The 17,141-nt window shown below is 37.5% G+C and overlaps 1 protein-coding gene across 2 annotated transcripts; it reads left to right on the top strand.

The window, feature by feature from the left end:
* Positions 1–912: 912 nt before the first annotated feature.
* Positions 913–14,726, top strand: GTF2A2 (general transcription factor IIA subunit 2). 2 transcript variants are annotated; one of them, XM_012783002.3, is made up of 6 exons: positions 915–1,067; positions 4,902–5,013; positions 6,815–6,936; positions 8,141–8,245; positions 11,710–11,836; positions 14,433–14,726. In XM_012783002.3, exons 3-6 carry the CDS (start codon positions 6,865–6,867, stop codon positions 14,456–14,458), a joined length of 330 nt encoding a protein of 109 aa, XP_012638456.1. In that variant the 5' UTR covers positions 915–1,067; positions 4,902–5,013; positions 6,815–6,864; the 3' UTR covers positions 14,459–14,726. The 2 variants fall into 2 exon arrangements, with proteins under 2 accessions (XP_012638455.1, XP_012638456.1); XM_012783001.3 differs by lacking the exon at positions 4,902–5,013 and having other exon boundaries at positions 913–1,067.
* The last annotated feature ends 2,415 nt before the right edge of the window (positions 14,727–17,141 follow it).

The raw sequence follows: 17,141 nt of genomic DNA, 5'->3' as shown, positions 1-17,141 counted from the left end.
TGTAAGAAATACTAGGGTTGGTCTTGATTTACTAAGCAGATGTAATATATTTTCTTTTCCTTTGACCTATTAGGAATACAAATAACTTGTCTTGATTTGTTGCACATATTTTTGCAACGTTAATGAATTTAAATAAATAAATTGGAAAACTTGTTTTTGCCTCATTTTATCAGATTTTTCTGTCTTCCATTATGCTACTCGATTTTTTGCTCTGAATTACCTTACATGCCTTTTCAAGTAATTTAAGACCTTTAGTCTTGTTTCTCTTTTTATAGTCTGAGGGCTTTCTATTCCTTGTAGGAGTAAAGATAGTTTAAGGGCCTGCCCAGAGGTCCCAGTTGGTAGCACTTGTTTTTACACTGCTCTACACATTACAGCTGTTTTAACCCATGCATCCTGGCACCTACAGGAATTTGGGATTGTGCAAACTCGAAATACATATTGAAGTATTTGTCTTGCATATTGGGTACAAATTTTAAATACAAATTCTTCCGAATTAAAATTCTTCATGAATCAGTCACAAACTATTATAAAAGCTTGCCAGTCTAAATTAATTGCCGCCCTATTTTGAGTGGTAAAAAGATGCCCTGCTGTAATCTTTTCAGAATTTGACTTCAATGTAGTATTGCAAGGTCTTCAACGGTATTACCCTGAACACACGTCAGGCATAAAGTGTGAACGTCCTACCTTTCTTTCATTGCGCATCTAACAGTGGACAAGATTAGTTCCTAAAAATAAAATTCCCTTACAATCCTGTGAGCCGGGTGGGTGAACTCGAAAAGGAAGGCTGCCCGCCGCTCCAGGGTTGGCTCCGGCCCCGCGCCCCTCCTCTCGGCACACCCCCGCCCTCCCCTCGCCGCGCGTGAGTGGCGTGCGAGAGCGGGCTGGGCGGGGCCTCCCGGCCCGCGGACAGGGTGTCACTTCCAGGTTCCGCGAGCACTTCCGGGTCGTCGGCCCAGCTCTGCGGTTTCTGCGGTGAGTGGAGCCCGCGGTCGAGGAGTGGGAACGTCGCGCTCGACTCCTGGCCGCTTCTGTCCGCTCTGCGGCGGGAGGCGCCTGTGCCGCAGGTAGGGAGTGGGTGACAGGGAGGGGAAGTCGGGCCCGCGCTCCCCGCCGGCCCGCGGAGCTCGGGCTGCGGTCGGTTGGGTCGTCTCCGAGGGCGACTTGGAGGGCTCTTCCCTCCCACGGGCGGCCCGCTACCGACTTCGGTGCCGGCGGGGCCCTGCGGCCGGCACCGAGGAAGGGAGGCGAGGCGGCCGGGGGCGGTTACGTCCTGTGGCGGGAGGCTTGTTGTCCACCCGGCGCCGGCAGAAGTGACTGGGGGCGGGGGGGGGGGGAGGTCCTCAGCTCAGCACCGTATTTGCAGCCAGGTGCATGTCTTAAAGCATCCAGGCCAGCAGCAGCTTGTGTTTATTATGCCGGATTGCAGGGAGCATTTCTTAAGTGTCTCTTTTCTGTGTTTCGTCGTTCGTTTGGAGTCTGCTTTCAACTTTCTTCGTGCGAACTCCCGACAAAGGAACGAATTTAAGCAGAGTGGTTTAATCAAGAAAAACTAGGACTGGTTACTTCCGAGTTTGGAGCTTTCTGATTTTCTAGACTGCAAAATGAGAGAGGAGTAATAAATTTCTGTAGCTGATAACCGCATTTAAGATCATTAAAGCGAGTAATTTTAACGTTTAAATAACTAGCTGAATTCTGGATGACTCTTAGACTTTTGTCAAATGGGGCACAGCACCATTTTAATCTCCTACTTTGTAAAGTTTTGGTCTCCCTATTGATACCTCCTTGTCCTTTTGACACTCCCCCCACACACACACACTCCCACACTGTTTGCCTTCATTCATTATGGAACAAATGTTTTATTGTGTGTGTCAGGTACTGTTCTAGATGCCTAGTTTACTTCAGTGAATAAAACAGACAAAAATCTGTGCCCTCATAGAGCTTACCTTCTATTGGAGGATGCATAAAATAAATGTAAAAGAAATACATTATATGTATAATGTTTCAGAAGGCGATGGTACCATCAAAGAAATTGAGCAAGAAGATAAGGCAGGCGTATGAGGAAGTTCCAGAGTGGAGGTGGGAATTGGTATTTAAAATATGTTGGTCTGCGTAGGCCTCACTTAGTAGGTGCTATTTGAGCAAAAACTTGAAGGAATTAAGAGAATTGGCCAACTGAAGAGCTGAGGAGAGCCTTTCAGGCAGAAAGAGCAGCCAGCCATTACAAAGCCTCTTAAGCCTGTCTTGTTTGAGGAATAGCAAGGAAGCCAATGTCTGGAGAGGAATGAGCAAAGGGAGGAAGAGGGAGAGCTTAAATAGTAGATAAAGTAGGTGACATCATGGTAGCCATATCATTGTAAGGACTGATGAAAGCCATATGAGTTTTTTTGTTTGTTTTTGAGACAGGGTCTCAAAAGGGTCTCAACAAGGAACTGTTGCCCAGGCTACAGTGCAGTGGTATCATCATAGCTCACTGCAACCTCAAACTCCTGGGCTCAAGCAGTCCTGCCTCAGCCTCCCAAGTAGCCGGGACTACAGGTGCACCACCACACCTGGCTAATTTTTCTATTTTTTGTAGAGACAGGGTCTCACTCTTGCTCAGGCTGATCTCAAACTCTCAGTCTTAAGCAGTCCTCCCTCCTCAGCCTCCCAGAGTGCTAGGATTACAGGCATGAGCCACCATGCCCAGCCCATGAAAGATTCTGAGTAGAGAAGGAAACATGCTCTAAACTATGTTTTAGAAGATCGCCCTGTGAGTTATGATTACAGTGTGGAGGGCAAGTGTAGAAGTAGGGAAATCAGTCAGGAGGCTATTATAGTAATCCAAATCATGATGATAATGGCCAAGGCCAGGGTGATAGCAGTGGAGATGGTGAGGAATGGTTGGATTCTGAATGCATTTTCAAGGTAGACCTTACAGGATTTTCTAGGAATTGGATGTGGAAGGTGACTTCAAAGGTTTTGCCTAAGCCTATAGAAGTATGGCATTATTTCAACTGAAACACAAAAGATAACAAGTAGAGATACTGAGTAGGCAGCTATATCTAGGAATGAGAAGTTCTAATACAGTGTATGAATTTGTGATTCATTAGCAATGGTATGTAAAGCTGTAAGAGTGACTGTTATCACTAAGGAGTAGGTGTAGACAGAAAGTATCAGAGGACCAAGGACTGTGTCCTCTGGCATTAAGAGTTTAGGGAGAAGAGAATCAACCAACAAACAATATAAAGAAGAATGAACCAGCAAGTTAAAGTTAAAAGGACAACCCAAAAAGTGTAGTGTCCGGGAAGTCGAGCAAAGATCCTTTAACAAAGAGGAGGAACTAATCAGCTGTGTGCAATGCTCTCCTCTGGTGAGGATTGAAGATTAGCTTTAGCAATACCATTGGTGACCTTCACCTGTTTCATTAGAGGGCTGAGGCAAAAGTCAGTTTAAGAGAAAATGGGACAAAAAGGAAAAAAAAAGAAATAAATATAAAGAAAATTTTAAAAATATTAAAAAAAACTCACATGGCAGTCAAAAAGAAAAAATAAATATAAAGAAAATTTTTAAAATATTAAAAAAAGAGAAAATGGGGGCAAAAAAGAATGGGAGAGAGTGAGTACAACTCTAAGTAAAGTCCTTCTGGAAAGGGGAACAAGAGAAATAGAGTGTAGCTGACAGGGGAAGTGGTTTAAGGTAGTATTTTGGGGTTTTGGTTTTTTAAAGATAATTAGCCACCTGTTTGCTGATGGCAATGATCTGTAGAGAGAGGAAATTTGATGGTGAGGGAGAGAAAGAACAATTAAATTGTTAGAACAGTATCCTCCAGTACACTAGAAGGGATAACACCTGATACAAAGGTAGAAGGATTGGATTTAGATAAAAGCATGTAGAATTCAACTATGGTGACAAACAGGAAGGCAGAGTATATGGGTACAAGTTGAACATCCCAAATCCAAAATGCTCCAAAGACCAAAACTGAGCACCAATGAGACACTCAAAAGGAATCCTCTTTGGAGAATTTTGGATTTCGTATTTTTGGATTTGGGATGATCAACCCATAAGTTAATATGATGCAAATATCCTAAAATCCAAAACACTTCTGGTCCCAAGCATTTTAGATAAGGGATGTTCAACCTGCACGGATATTGGTAGGTAGTTAGATGTGGTTGTGAGTCTGGAAGTTTTCATTGCTTCAGTTTCCTCAGTAAAGCAGAAAATTTTGTATCACATTTCTCATATTTGATATTAGTGCTTTGATATGCCATTAAGTTATTTATTCACTCAACAAATAACTTATTGAATACTTACTACGTACATTGTTCTAGGTGGCAGATATATAACTGAAGTCCCCACCTTCATAGATCATCTATTTTAGTAGATAGAGACAGAATAAGCATATGTATATCAACTTCAGTTATTGGTATGAATGAAAGCAGTATGAGAAGGAAGAGGGATAGTTCTTTTTTATAGCTTGGACACAGAACACCTTTCTGATGAGGTGACATTTGAGCAGAGATCTGAACCAAATGAGTAAGTGAACTATGCAGGTATCTGGGAAGAACACTCAGCAAAAAGAGCAGCCAGCACAAAGGCCTCAGGAAGGAACATGCTTCCCATGGCGAAGAGCACCAGGGGACCACTATAACTGGAGCAGAGTGAGTGGGGGATTTAGTAGATAAAGATAGGGGTAGGAGACAGTGGGGGGCCAAATCCTGTAGCCCTTGCAAACCATGGGAAGGACTTTGTGTTTTTTACTTGGAGTGAGATGGGATGCTGCCATTGGTGGTTTTGAATAGACCAATGATGTGATTTGCCTTATGTTTTAAAATCTCAGCCTGGCTGCTATGAGGATGGGGCTGGGATAGGGAAGGGTGGAAAGAGGGAGACCACTTAATGGTCTGTCACATTAATTTTAGTCACAGATGATGGTGACTTAGAGTGATAGCATTGAAGATGGTAGAAGTTGTCAGATTCTGGCTCTATTTAGAAGGAAGAGCTGAAAGGATTGGCTGACAGATTGAATGTCAGGTAAGAAAAAAAGAAAGATGTTAATGTTGACTCTAAGGTTTGGGGGCTATATTACTGGATGACTAGATTTTCTGTTTACTGAGGTGGATAAAACCAAGAACAGCAAATTTGGAGAGGTAGTATCAGGAATTTGCTTTTTTCATAAATTTAATTTGACCTACCTGCTTGATATTTTTATCCATTGTCAAGTAAGCAGTTTTATACATGGGTTGTCTGGAAAGTATCCAGCCATGTGGTATGAAAAATTACATTGACAATGGCTAAATACTTTCCGGACAGCCCTTGTATATGGGTACAAAGGGAGAATTCAGGGGTGAAGATACAAATTGGGGGGGAGTGAAGCATGTGGAGTAGAGAAGACCTAAGAAGCCTTAGGGCAGGTCTGTAGTTAGAAGTCAGGGAATTGAGGAGAAACCAGCAAGAAAAAACAAGAAATTTAGTAGTATCTAGTGAGGTGATAGTAGATAACTGAGAGTGGTGTCCCATAGTCAAAGAAATATTTCAAAAAGGCAGAAATGATCTGTTGTAGCAAATGCAGACAAGGCATGTGATGTGAAGACCGATGGGTAACCATTAATTTTGCTGAATTTTACCTGATGATTACTGAAATGTATCTCCTCCCATCCATCTCTAGACTGAAAGCGCCATGAGGTCAGGGATCTTATACCTGACAAGTAGTAGCTCAGTTAGTATTTGTTGAATCTGTACTACTGCTACCCTTTTTAAGCCCTCATCCCTCATCCATTTCTTTTTTTTTTTTATTGATACATAATAGATTTATGTTTTGGGGTACATGAGATAATATACATTCCTATAATTAAATCAGGGTAATTGGAATATCCTTTATCTTAAATATTCATGTTTATGCTAGGAACATTTGAATTATTCTCTTCTAGCTATTTTAAAGGTACAATATATTAACGTTAACTATAGTCATGTTACTGATCTATCAAAACCGAGTCTTATTTCTTCTGACTATATATTTCTACCCATCTGTTTCTAATCTCACACTCAAACCAATTTGACCTTTTTTATACAAAATGCTTCAGTGGCACCCCATTGCCTGAACCTCTCCTGCAGAATAAGTCCTTCCATGCCATCTCTTTCAGCCACTCTCTGTTCATACTTACTGCACTAATAATGTGGATTCGTTTCTCAAACTGAAGAATCAGTTTGAAGAATTAGGAAGATTTTCTGAGCCAGTTCTCTTGGTCCGCAGGCAACCTCCATGGCTTAGATACACAGGCAGCTGTGTATCTCTATCATAAGTCTTATTTTATACTGAATTTAACCTTTTTGTATGTCCATTACCCTCTCCAGGATGTAAATTTAGGATCGGGAATATATCTTTAGTCCTCTTCCTCTCCCTGGTACCTGTAACAGTGCCATCCTTTTGGTAGGCACTCTATAAATACTGGATTTTAAGAGAACAAGAAAATAAAGGGGCAGGCATGCAAATGTGAGCTAAGATTGTCTGCATCAGTGACTTGACAGCAAATAGGATGGTACATGAAAAATTCTTGCTGTAGAAGACAGACTTTTGAAAAAGTGGTAAAGATAATACATTTTTATAAATATAACATCTGTAATGTATAAAGGAGTATAAATGCCTGTGTCAAAATTACAGAAAAGAGAAAAAACATTATTCCTTGTAATTATAAAATTATTATATAGTAACTTGCAATTACTAAGAATGATACTAGTATTAATACTATCTTACACTATATGAAGTAGGCTGTATTACATAATTTATAATGTTACAGTATGATCTCTTTTTAACAATTTTATATTAAATTTTTAGGACATCAATGCAAGCCTGAATAAGAATAACAATTTCTTCCTCCTAAAGCCATGGCATATCAGTTATACAGAAATACCACTTTGGGAAACAGTCTTCAGGAGAGCCTAGATGAGCTCATACAGGTGAGACTGAAAATCAAACATTTTTATTTCGATGGGTCTGCAATAATTCTCATCATATCCTTTATCCCGTGCAAAGAGATATGAGGTAAAGTCGCTTAGACTATTTGACCTAGCAAGTCAGTAGCACTCACCGATAATTAACCTGAGATTCCTGTTTATTATACCATCCTGACAACAGAACATAAAATATAATGATGATTCAATGATACAGTTGAATAGAGCTAAATCTTCAAAATTTTTTGTTAAACATAAAAATTAAGATTGTTAGTTTTTAGACTCATATTTAGAAGAAAAATAATATTTAGATGATTGTTGGTTTTAGATTTACATTTTATGTAGCTTTAAGATAATTTTGTCCAGGCCAGGCTGGTGGCTCACGCCTGTAATCCTAGCACTCTGGGAGGCCGAGGTGGGCAGATTGCTCGAGGTCAGGAGTTCGAAACCAGCCTGAGCAAGAGCGAGACCCCGTCTCTACTATAAATAGAAATTAATTGGCCAAATCATATATATAGAAAAAAAAAATTAGCCGAGCATGGTGGTGCATGCCTGTAGTCCCAGATACTTGGGAGGCTGAGGCAGGAGGATTGCTTGAGCCTAGGAGTTTGAGGTTGCTGTGAGGTAGGCTGACACCACGGCACTTTAGCCCAGGCAACAGAGCAAGACTCTGTCTCAAAAAAAAAAAAGAGATAATTTTGTCCAATTCAGTATTTTTAGATTTAAATTAGAATTTTGAATTTATATTTTAATTTTAAGAGAATTAACTTTTTAATGTAAACGTTACATCTAAGAACAAATTAAGTATTTCCATTTGTTGATATATTTTATGGGCTTTCATAATATCTAACATTTTTTTAATATAGGCCCTATGTATTTTATTTAAAAGAAATGGTTTCTTCAAGTTACTGAAAACCTCTTTCCGGACACTGTGAAAGGAAGATAGACAAAGTTTTATTCTGGCTTTGTAGCATCACAGCATGTTGGTTTTTTTTTTTTTTTTTTAATTATTTTTGTGTCCAGATGGTACAAAAGATATTTTCAGGTTCAGGCTTTGCTTCTTCATTGTCAATTTTGGCAAAGGAGAATAAAGAATTCTAGTTTGGAGGCTCTGGTTAACTTCAGTTAAATTTTAGATAAAAATGTATATATTTTTACCTACTTTGATGTTTTCCTGCTAAGAGGATTTATGACCTTTACTTTTTCTCAGTCTCAACAGATTACCCCCCAACTTGCCCTTCAAGTTCTACTTCAGTTTGATAAGGCTATAAATTCAGCGTTGGCTCAGAGGGTCAGGAACAGAGTCAATTTCAGGGTAAGGATATTTTCCTAAATCTAGAAGCCTGCACCAATGGTTGTTACAACAGTGTTTTTTAGGACCCCTACATATTTATTAATTATAAGAGGAAGAAATGGTTTAATCAAATTAGGGAATTTATTTTTTAATAACTCAATTATAATACTTTTCAATCAACTGTATACTACTAAGTTCATCCACTTAATGTGAGATAGAGTTGCTTGTAGATTTTTATTCCATTGTTTCACAAACCAGCCTGTGTATGTTGGTTACCTTCCCTGAAGACTTCCAGAGATTTCATACACCTGAAACATTATCAGCAGGACTGAAGGTAAGTGGCAGAGTAATCTCCTAGGTTCACAGTTATGTTTCAAACTCTGGCTTTCACCCATATCAGGGAAGTACACAGTTATTGCTAGAAACTTCATGTTATCTCCCACCCACTCCTTGATAACATGGCTTATAGAAACTTAATCTAGACCGGACGCAGTGGCTCACACCTGTAATCCTAGCACTCTGGGAGGCTAAGGCGGGCGCATTGCTCAAGGTCAGGAGTTCGAAACCAGCCTGAACAAGAGTGAGACCCTGTCTCTACTGTAAATAGAAAGAAATTAATTGGCCAACTAATACATATAGAAAAAATTAGCCGGGCATGGTGGCACATGCCTGTAGTCCCAGCTACTCAGGAGGCTGACGCAGGAGGATCACTTGAAGCCCAGGAGTTTGAGGTTGCTGTGAGCTAAGTTTACGCCATGGCACTCACTCTAGCCTGGGCAACAAAGTGAGACTCTGTCTCAAAAAAAAACAAAACAAAACTTGATCTAGTGGTAGATAATAGTCTATTTTGATAGCTTAATCCCATTTGAGTCATTTATTCTTTGAAAAATCATCCATTCAGAGCTGAACAAAATTATGTTCCAATTTCATAGTAAATTCAAATTACGGGCCCATCGGAAAAATTATGGTAAAATAGAAATAATTTTACCATAATATGATGATATTGAAGAAGTCATATAACATAGTTTATAATGATGTTTGGTTATTTGCCAATTATATTTATCTAATATTTATGCTTATGTTACAAGGTGTAACCAAAATATAGACATTAAAAGGTTAAAATATATAAAAATCTTCCATACTCCAAGGAGCAAAAGAGAAAAAAAAAACTAAAAATAAATAAAATATGTGATAGTGAATATATAAAAAGAACTTAGAGGTTACCTTGCATTTAAAAGAACCTTAGTATTTTAGGTTTTATTTTTGGTTTTATTGGTGATGAAAAACACAAAGGAAAAATTTATTATTTATTCAATGAACATTTGAGTGCCTGCTATATACCAGACATTGTTCTAGATATTGTAAATACAAAAATGAACATGATAGACAAGGTAGTTTGACTTATATTTTATTAAAGGGATAAAATCCATGTGTATTTTATATTCATATAAATAAGTTTCTTATCAGTTTCATGTGACAAAACATTTTCTGGAGTAAAATGTATCTTTAATTAAGACTATAAAATTCGACCAGTGGATTCTTGAAGTTTTAATAGTAACAATTCTGGCAAAATTAGTTTGTGTGTGTTTGTATAACCATATGTAAAAACCTGCCCAGTTGATTCATGTTAATATATATACTTTGCCCATGTAGAAAATTTGGTGGAGGCTATAAAGTTCACAAGGGCTGAATAATCTTCTAGTTGAATTATTATGGGTTTGTAGTTTGGATCTCGTTAGCAAAAGTTAACAGTAATTTGACATTTGAATTTCTTTTGCATAGTGTTTTGTAAGTTTTTCTATTTTCCAAAAGCTATAAATACTCAGTCTTGACCAGGACTTTTCCATTCTTGCTTTTTTTTCCCCTGCTGTTACTGTTCTAGCTAAGGCTTTCATCACTCTGCTCCCTCCTTGGTTACAGCCAATTTTAAGTCCAGAAGGTTTGCAAATAGCATTCTGTTTAGCTTGGTGGAGCACATGGCCAGGACAAGAGAGATAATACATTGGTAATCTTATTTTCAAAGCTATATTGCTTTTGGAGTTACCTTATATTTCTGTCTCCCTACCCCACCATATTTATAGTTGTCAAGTCCTGTTGGTTCTACCTTTTAAAAGTCTCTTCATTTTTGTTTTCCCTTTTTTAAGTCTTTTTGTGTTTCTATTGATCTCCTTGCTGCTACTGTAGTAAAGCCACTTTTACTTCTCTGATTCAACTAAGAGGCATCATCATCTTAGATGGTCTTCTTCCTTCAGTCGTATTCCCCTCTAGTCCATTCTTCATGTCATCACCAAAAGTGCAGATCTGATCATGTGACTCCTCTGCTTAAAATCCTTCATTGACCTCCCAATATTGTCATAGGATAGGGCAAAAGTTTTCCAAGGTTGTCCATGATATCCTTCACCTTAGGACCTCCTGACACATGCTGTTTTCTGGAATCTACTGCTACTACCAATTTTTAATATTATTATTATACTGCAGAGAGTATTTGTGCATTTGATGCTTTTTTTTCTGAATTGAAGATTTTAGACATTTAAATGCCTTATCAAATGCTAGATTTCATATGTGACTATATGTGTGCATGTGTGTATCTCAGATTTTGGTTGTATTCTATTGGTTAGCATCTGTCCTTGACTTTCACCACACTCTTTAAAATTTCCTTTTAGGCCAGTGTGGTGGCTCACGCCTGTAATCCCAGCACTTTAGGAGGCCAAGGATTACTTGAGGCCAGGAGTTCAAGATCAGCCCAGGGAACATAGTGAGACCCCCATCTCTACAAAAAATTTAAAAATTAGCTGGGTATGTTGGTGTACACCTCCAGCTACTCAGGAGGCTGAGGCAGGACGATCGCTGGAGCCCAGGCATTCCAGGTTACAGGAGCTATGACCATGCCACCACACTTCAGCCTGGGTGACAGAGCGAGACCCTATCTGTAAAAATAAAGTAAAATTTCCTTTTAATGCTCAAATATGTATTCCTGCTCCTTAACAGCTTTTTTATTAATTAGAAGAATGCAAGTTGCACAGGATAATGAATATTGTAGTTTTAGTGGCTAATACAGTAATGCATCTGAGCTAAGTCACAGGATTAAAATAAGTATGGAGAATTAACATACACAAAATATGTAGTTTTTTGAAAGTATTTCATAAAAATTCAAATGAACTTTCATAATTTAGCCACATGAGGGCAGTACAAATACAAATTCAAGTTTTCATTCCACCTTTCTTCATATTTCAGGTAAGTAATTTGCAGGCTTTTACAGTGCTGAAAATAGTCTGCTAACTGAAATAGTTTTTAACTCTCAGCAAATTTATCTAAAGTTGTCCTTGTTTTTTAAGTAAATAGGATTAAAATGAAGGAAAATCTTAAGGATTAAACATACTGTTTTAATTATGTACTTAGTAGAAAGTTCTCTTAAATTGCTTTAGAGAAAAATGTGAGAGGAAAAGATGACTTTTCATAGTATGTCTAAATGTTTTGTTTTAAAGGGCTCTCTAAATACGTACAGATTCTGCGATAACGTGTGGACTTTTGTATTGAATGATGTTGAATTCAGAGAGGTGACAGAACTTATTAAAGTGGATAAAGTGAAAATTGTAGCCTGTGATGGTAAAAGTAAGTGTTTGCCTAATTATTGTGAAAGCAAAACTACGTGAAATCTTGTTTCTATGAGTCTTTAGAAAATCTTCATCTGTATGAAAAGCCCAACAGGGAAAATGTCCAAATGATCAACTCCCTGATGGAGACCTAGTTTCTGTCTCAACTAGATTCTGAATTCCAGATCTCAAACAGACCTCTTAACTGACTTTAGGTATATATACGTTTCAAATGACACACAGACCACTAACACACATTGAATTTGTATGGAAAAGAAGAAAAGCAAATTAAAAGCTTTTCTTCCCTATTGTAGTCATAAATTTTAAGTCTTTATCAGGCTTTTCATGGACACTTTTCTTTAAGGAAGTGTTTAATTTTGACAATATATTCTCTGGTTTCTGTGTTGCTGGAAATATAAAATTTTATATGTGATTATTATTTTAAAGCAGATTTTAACCATAAGAACCTTGCAGTCACAATGGTAAATATCCATTCCTCTAATCTGTTACACCTGTGTGATGAATTTTCCACACCAGACCTAGGAACTTGTTAGGTCCTTCAATGTTTCAGAAGCTATACATTACTGCTTTCTGTTTCACAATTCATTATCCATTTTGCTAATGGTATTTTAAATATATGCTTATGTTTGCTTTATAATCTGAACCATTTGTATTTAGAGCAGCTATTTAAGAATAGTCTCTTCCAAATGAGGAAGTCTCTAAACCTAGCAACATTACAATGATTTGTATCGTTAAGGTTAAATAGGAATAATCATTTTGAGAATATAAGCATAGTTGCCTTTTTAATATAGTAATCAGATACTTACATCCTTTTTGTTGTTATAATAAGAAACAATTTTATATTTAGGTCTTTTTTTTTTTTTTAATTCCCATGAAGGTGGTACTATTTCTTGGATCACAAGATAATAGCATTTCTATATTTGAGAGATAATGTATAATTTTTTTCATAATTTTTCCTGTAATTGAAGCTAATAGCATTCTCATAACCCTTCAGTTTTTAAGTTTTTATTAGACTATAGAATTTGGGCATTTATAATTCCTGGACCTCTGTGAAAATGAGTTCATGATATACACCAGCACTGTTTAGTAGAACTTTCTATAATGATGGAAATGTTTCATGTCTACATTTTTCATGCATGGCTATTGAGCACTTGAAATGTGGGTAGGACAACTGAGGGACTTAATGTTTTAATTTTATTTAGTTTTCTATTAGTTAATTTGAATTAATTTAAATAGGCACATGTGGCTAGTCAACAACTACCATATTGGACAACACAGATGTAGATTAATAGTCCATTTCAGCCATTTGAACCATAGCTAAGAACCAAAAAGTCAGTGAAGAAGGCCTCTAAACAAACTTAATAATATCAAAGTGTCCATGTAAAGATATGTCCTATCTGGTGGTCCTTAGAGTGTGTTACTTAAAGATACAACATTATTTGTTTTTGCAAACTTTGGCAGATGAGAAGTAACAAGTCAGCAGTAGTTTCTGAGGAGCTTCCCCCATTTATAGCACAGTGTAGTTATTGATTTTCGATGAAAAAATTGTTGAAGATTCAAGAAAAGCTAAGATTGTGTTCCATTTACTATATACCTACAGAAAAGACTGCAATTGTAGAAATTTTTCTTTCCAAAATAAAAATGGTTTGGCATTTACAAGTATAGGTAAATTTAAATGATTAAGAAAATACATTCCTGGCCGGGCGCGGTGGCTCACGCCTGTAATCCTAGCACTCTGGGAGGCCAAGGCAGGTGGATCACTCAAGGTCAGGAGTTAGAAACCAGCCTGAGCAAGAGTGAGACCCCATCTCTCCAAAAAAAAAAAAAATATATAGAAAGAAATTAATTAGCCAACTAAAAATATATACAAAAAACTAGCCAGTCATGGTGGTGCATGCCTGTAGTCCCAGCTACTTGAGAGGCTGAGGCAGCAGGACTGCTTGAGCCCAAGAGTTTGAGGTTGCTGTGAGGTAGGCTGACGCCATGGTACTCTAGCCTAGGCAACAGAGTGAGACTGACTCTCTCCAAAAAAAAAAAAAAAAATACATTCCTGAATGATGCCAGATAAGTGAGGGACTACTATAAAGTAAGTCCATTTTATTCTAAAGTCGACTTTCTGAAATAAAGTTGAGTTTCTAATAAAGAAGCAGAGAAAAAGTGATAATAGCTAGAACCGGCCTGTGATGGTAAAAAGTGTTTGACATCTTACCAGGAAATATCTCTAAATACAGTTCTCTTTCTGATGATATGTTATGATCCTTTGTGATTTAAAATCTTAGGACAGAGGACCTGAAAAAAATGTGGTTACATAGTAGTTATATGAACCAAATGTGGTTCACCCTGGTTTTTATCTAGCATAACCATGGATAGCTATATGTCTTTTTATCTCTACCTTAGAAGAAAAATTATTGAAGTTCTCAAGGTATTTCCATGGTCAACTTCCCTCTTCATACTTGCCTCCTATTCTTCCCCACCCTTCGGACCACTACCACCATTAGTCTTGTTTTCTTTTTTAAAAGATACTCTTAAATATTCAAATTTAAAATTAAGTTGCTCCTTGAATTTACTCTCTCTCTCTCTCCTTTGTTTCCTAGATACTGGCTCCAATACTACAGAATGAATAGAAAACAATGCCTTTTTTATGCTGTCTTCTATTATTCATCACTTTTTGAAGAGAAGCATAGAAGAGACTTTTTTTAATTTATTCTAGCATTGCAGAAATGATTACACTGTGTTATATGAAAATTCCAGTAGAAAGAAGCTTATAACTCTGTAGCCTCTTACCTTACAGCCTCTTACAGCATGCAAAAACATAACTTTTTTTTAATGACAAATCAAAACTTGTTGCCTTCCTAAGAATATTCTTTAATAAACTCATTTTAAAACTCTATGCGAGTAATGACTGGTGAAGCTATTTAGCTAGCAACATGAAGACATTAGGTAAGCATTTTGAAAAAGTACCGTGTTCTTGCAAAGGAAATTAGAAAATGCATTAATTTCAGTAAAGTCATGTTACTTTCATCAATTGTAACTTGATCTGATGAAAGCATCAGCAGGGCCAAAACCAAATTCTGGATGGAATTTTACTAAGAAAATACCTTTTTTAAAGTACAAAACCAAGGGTAATTATTGGTATGAAAAGCCCAAATATAACTTGATTAGGAAAAGTTAGACAATCCTGGGACAGGTTCAATAACAAAAACAAAAACTATTCCAAACAGCATAAAATGCTCCTATTTGATGGGTCAAATGACCTACGTCTGATGAATTATTAGACTTTCAATAAAAAGTCCTAGATGTCTGACATGTGATTCCATATCTTTGTGTACTTAATAAAAGCTGGCCCTTTTTATCATTTAGTAAGGGTAGGCTCTTGACAGCCCCATCCTGGGTCAACCCCAGTTCATTCCTAGTTGAGTGTTCTTAAGCTACTACATAGAGATGAAAGGTTACCTTTTTTTCCTCTGCTGATAAGAGTTGGCGACAATCTTAAGCAAAATAGCTTTCCATAAACCAATTAAAATGATAAATAGCTCTTTATATTGCACACAGTCCCCTATTCTCAGTAGTAGGAGAAGCATGATGTTAATATATACTAGGTAACATTTTTAAGCAAAGCTGAAGTCTAAACAGCATAGAAATGTGACTTGTTTGTAGGATAATAGCCAACATTACATACGAAACTGAGTATTTGTGTTACAGATAATATTTTGGCTAGTTCCTCACAACAGCCCTAGAAAGAAGTTTGTTCCCTTTTTACAGATTAAGAACAGGAAACAAGGCCAGGCGCAGTGGCTTTCGCCTGTAATCCTAGCACTCTGGGAGGCCGAGGCGGGTGGATTGCTTGAGGTCGGGAGTTCGAAACCAGCCTGAGCAAGAGCAAGACCCCGACGCCGTCTCTACCATAAATAGAAAGAAATTAATTGGCCAACTAATATATATAGAAAAAATTAGCCGGGCATGGTGTTGCATGCCTGTAGTCCCAGCTACTTGAGAGGCTGAGGCAGCAGGATTGCTTGAGCCCAGGAGTCTGAGGTTGCTGTGAGTTAGGCTGAGGCCACGACACTCACTCTAGCCTGGGCAACAAAGCGAGACTGTCTCAAAAAAAAACAGAAAACAAGTTACCAGAGGTCATGTAATTAGGATTTTCTTAATTGCAATTAGTCAAAATTAAACCCTTTTAAATGTTAAACATAGTGGTTGAGAGACAAATATGTTAATAGTGAACTTGGAGGTTCTAAAAATCAGAATATCAAGGAGCAAATCATGGTTAGACATATTGCCACACTAGGAAAAAAATTTTTCCTTGGGTCCATGGTGTTTTATTATGAAAATAGAATAAAAATTTCAAAAACAAAATGATCCTTTCTAATTTAATGAAAAGATTATTTTTTGTTTTCCATGAGTTACATACAATGCAATCCACATTTTTAGAATTGCCAGTATTGACTGTAACAAGAAGATGAACAAGTAAGATTTTCATAAACCAATTGCAGGATTTTGCCCAGTGGACCACCCATCACATAACATGTGTGCTACAGCATGGCAGCGTGAGTTGCCTGTGCACCACGTGACTCCCAAGGTAAAGAGATGAATGAGTTCTATATGCCCCACAAGGCCCTGGGCTCAAAACTAGCGTGAGTTAAATACAACTCACATGGCAGTTAATGTGTTAAAACTTTTTTCCTGTTATTAAGTCACTGAAATCTTAAGGAAAGATAAGGCTGAAGTTATATACCTGTTTGGGAACTTAAAATCCCATAAATGATGTCAATGGATTGTGCTTGCAAGAAATACAGAAGTCGCATACTGACCCTAGGTGAGTTTCTTACATGGCTAACTGGCTTGGCCCACTAATTGGAATAATAGTTTATGCCATTCTCTGGATGCACCTGCAGTTGTTACCTCATCGTGTCAGAATAGCCCTTGACTCTCGCATTAAAACTTTCTCATCCTTGCAACCAATTCTGTGTAATTTATTTGCATATTCCCCTCCTACCCTTAACTAGCAACCATTACATAGCCTGCTCCAGTTAAGCTTGAGAAAGAAAAAAAAAAAATCTCAGATCTTTTATGTTTGGTTATGCTGATTCCTCCATTTTTCATGCCTTTCCTGTCAGAATCAAAATCCTACCCATTCTTCAAAACTTAACCGATTAACTGGCACATGAGTTGTATTTAACTCAGGCTAGTTTTGAGCCTGGGGCCCCATGAGCAAAACCCTGTGGTTGGTTCATGAAAATCTTAATTTGCTGATGTTCTTATTACAATTAATGTTGACAATTCTAAAAATGTGGATTGCA

The sequence above is a fragment of the Microcebus murinus genome, chromosome 6 (assembly GCF_040939455.1).
Source record: "Microcebus murinus isolate Inina chromosome 6, M.murinus_Inina_mat1.0, whole genome shotgun sequence".
Classification (NCBI taxonomy): Eukaryota; Metazoa; Chordata; class Mammalia; order Primates; family Cheirogaleidae; genus Microcebus; species Microcebus murinus.
The sequence above is the reverse complement of the archived record's forward strand: the minus strand, read 5'-3'. Positions and strand labels throughout refer to the sequence as shown.

What these genes read in the sequence shown, in the direction of transcription:
- GTF2A2 (XM_012783001.3), top strand. Translation starts at nt 6,865, where the DNA reads ATGGCATATCAGTTATACAGAAATACCACTTTGGGAAACAGTCTTCAG. An exon ending in GGAACAGAGTCAATTTCAGG is followed by an intron (nt 8,246 to 11,709) that starts GTAAGGATATTT and finishes TTTGTTTTAAAG; the next exon opens with GGCTCTCTAAATACGTACAG. An exon ending in TGTAGCCTGTGATGGTAAAA is followed by an intron (nt 11,837 to 14,432) that starts GTAAGTGTTTGC and finishes TTTGTTTCCTAG; the next exon opens with ATACTGGCTCCAATACTACA.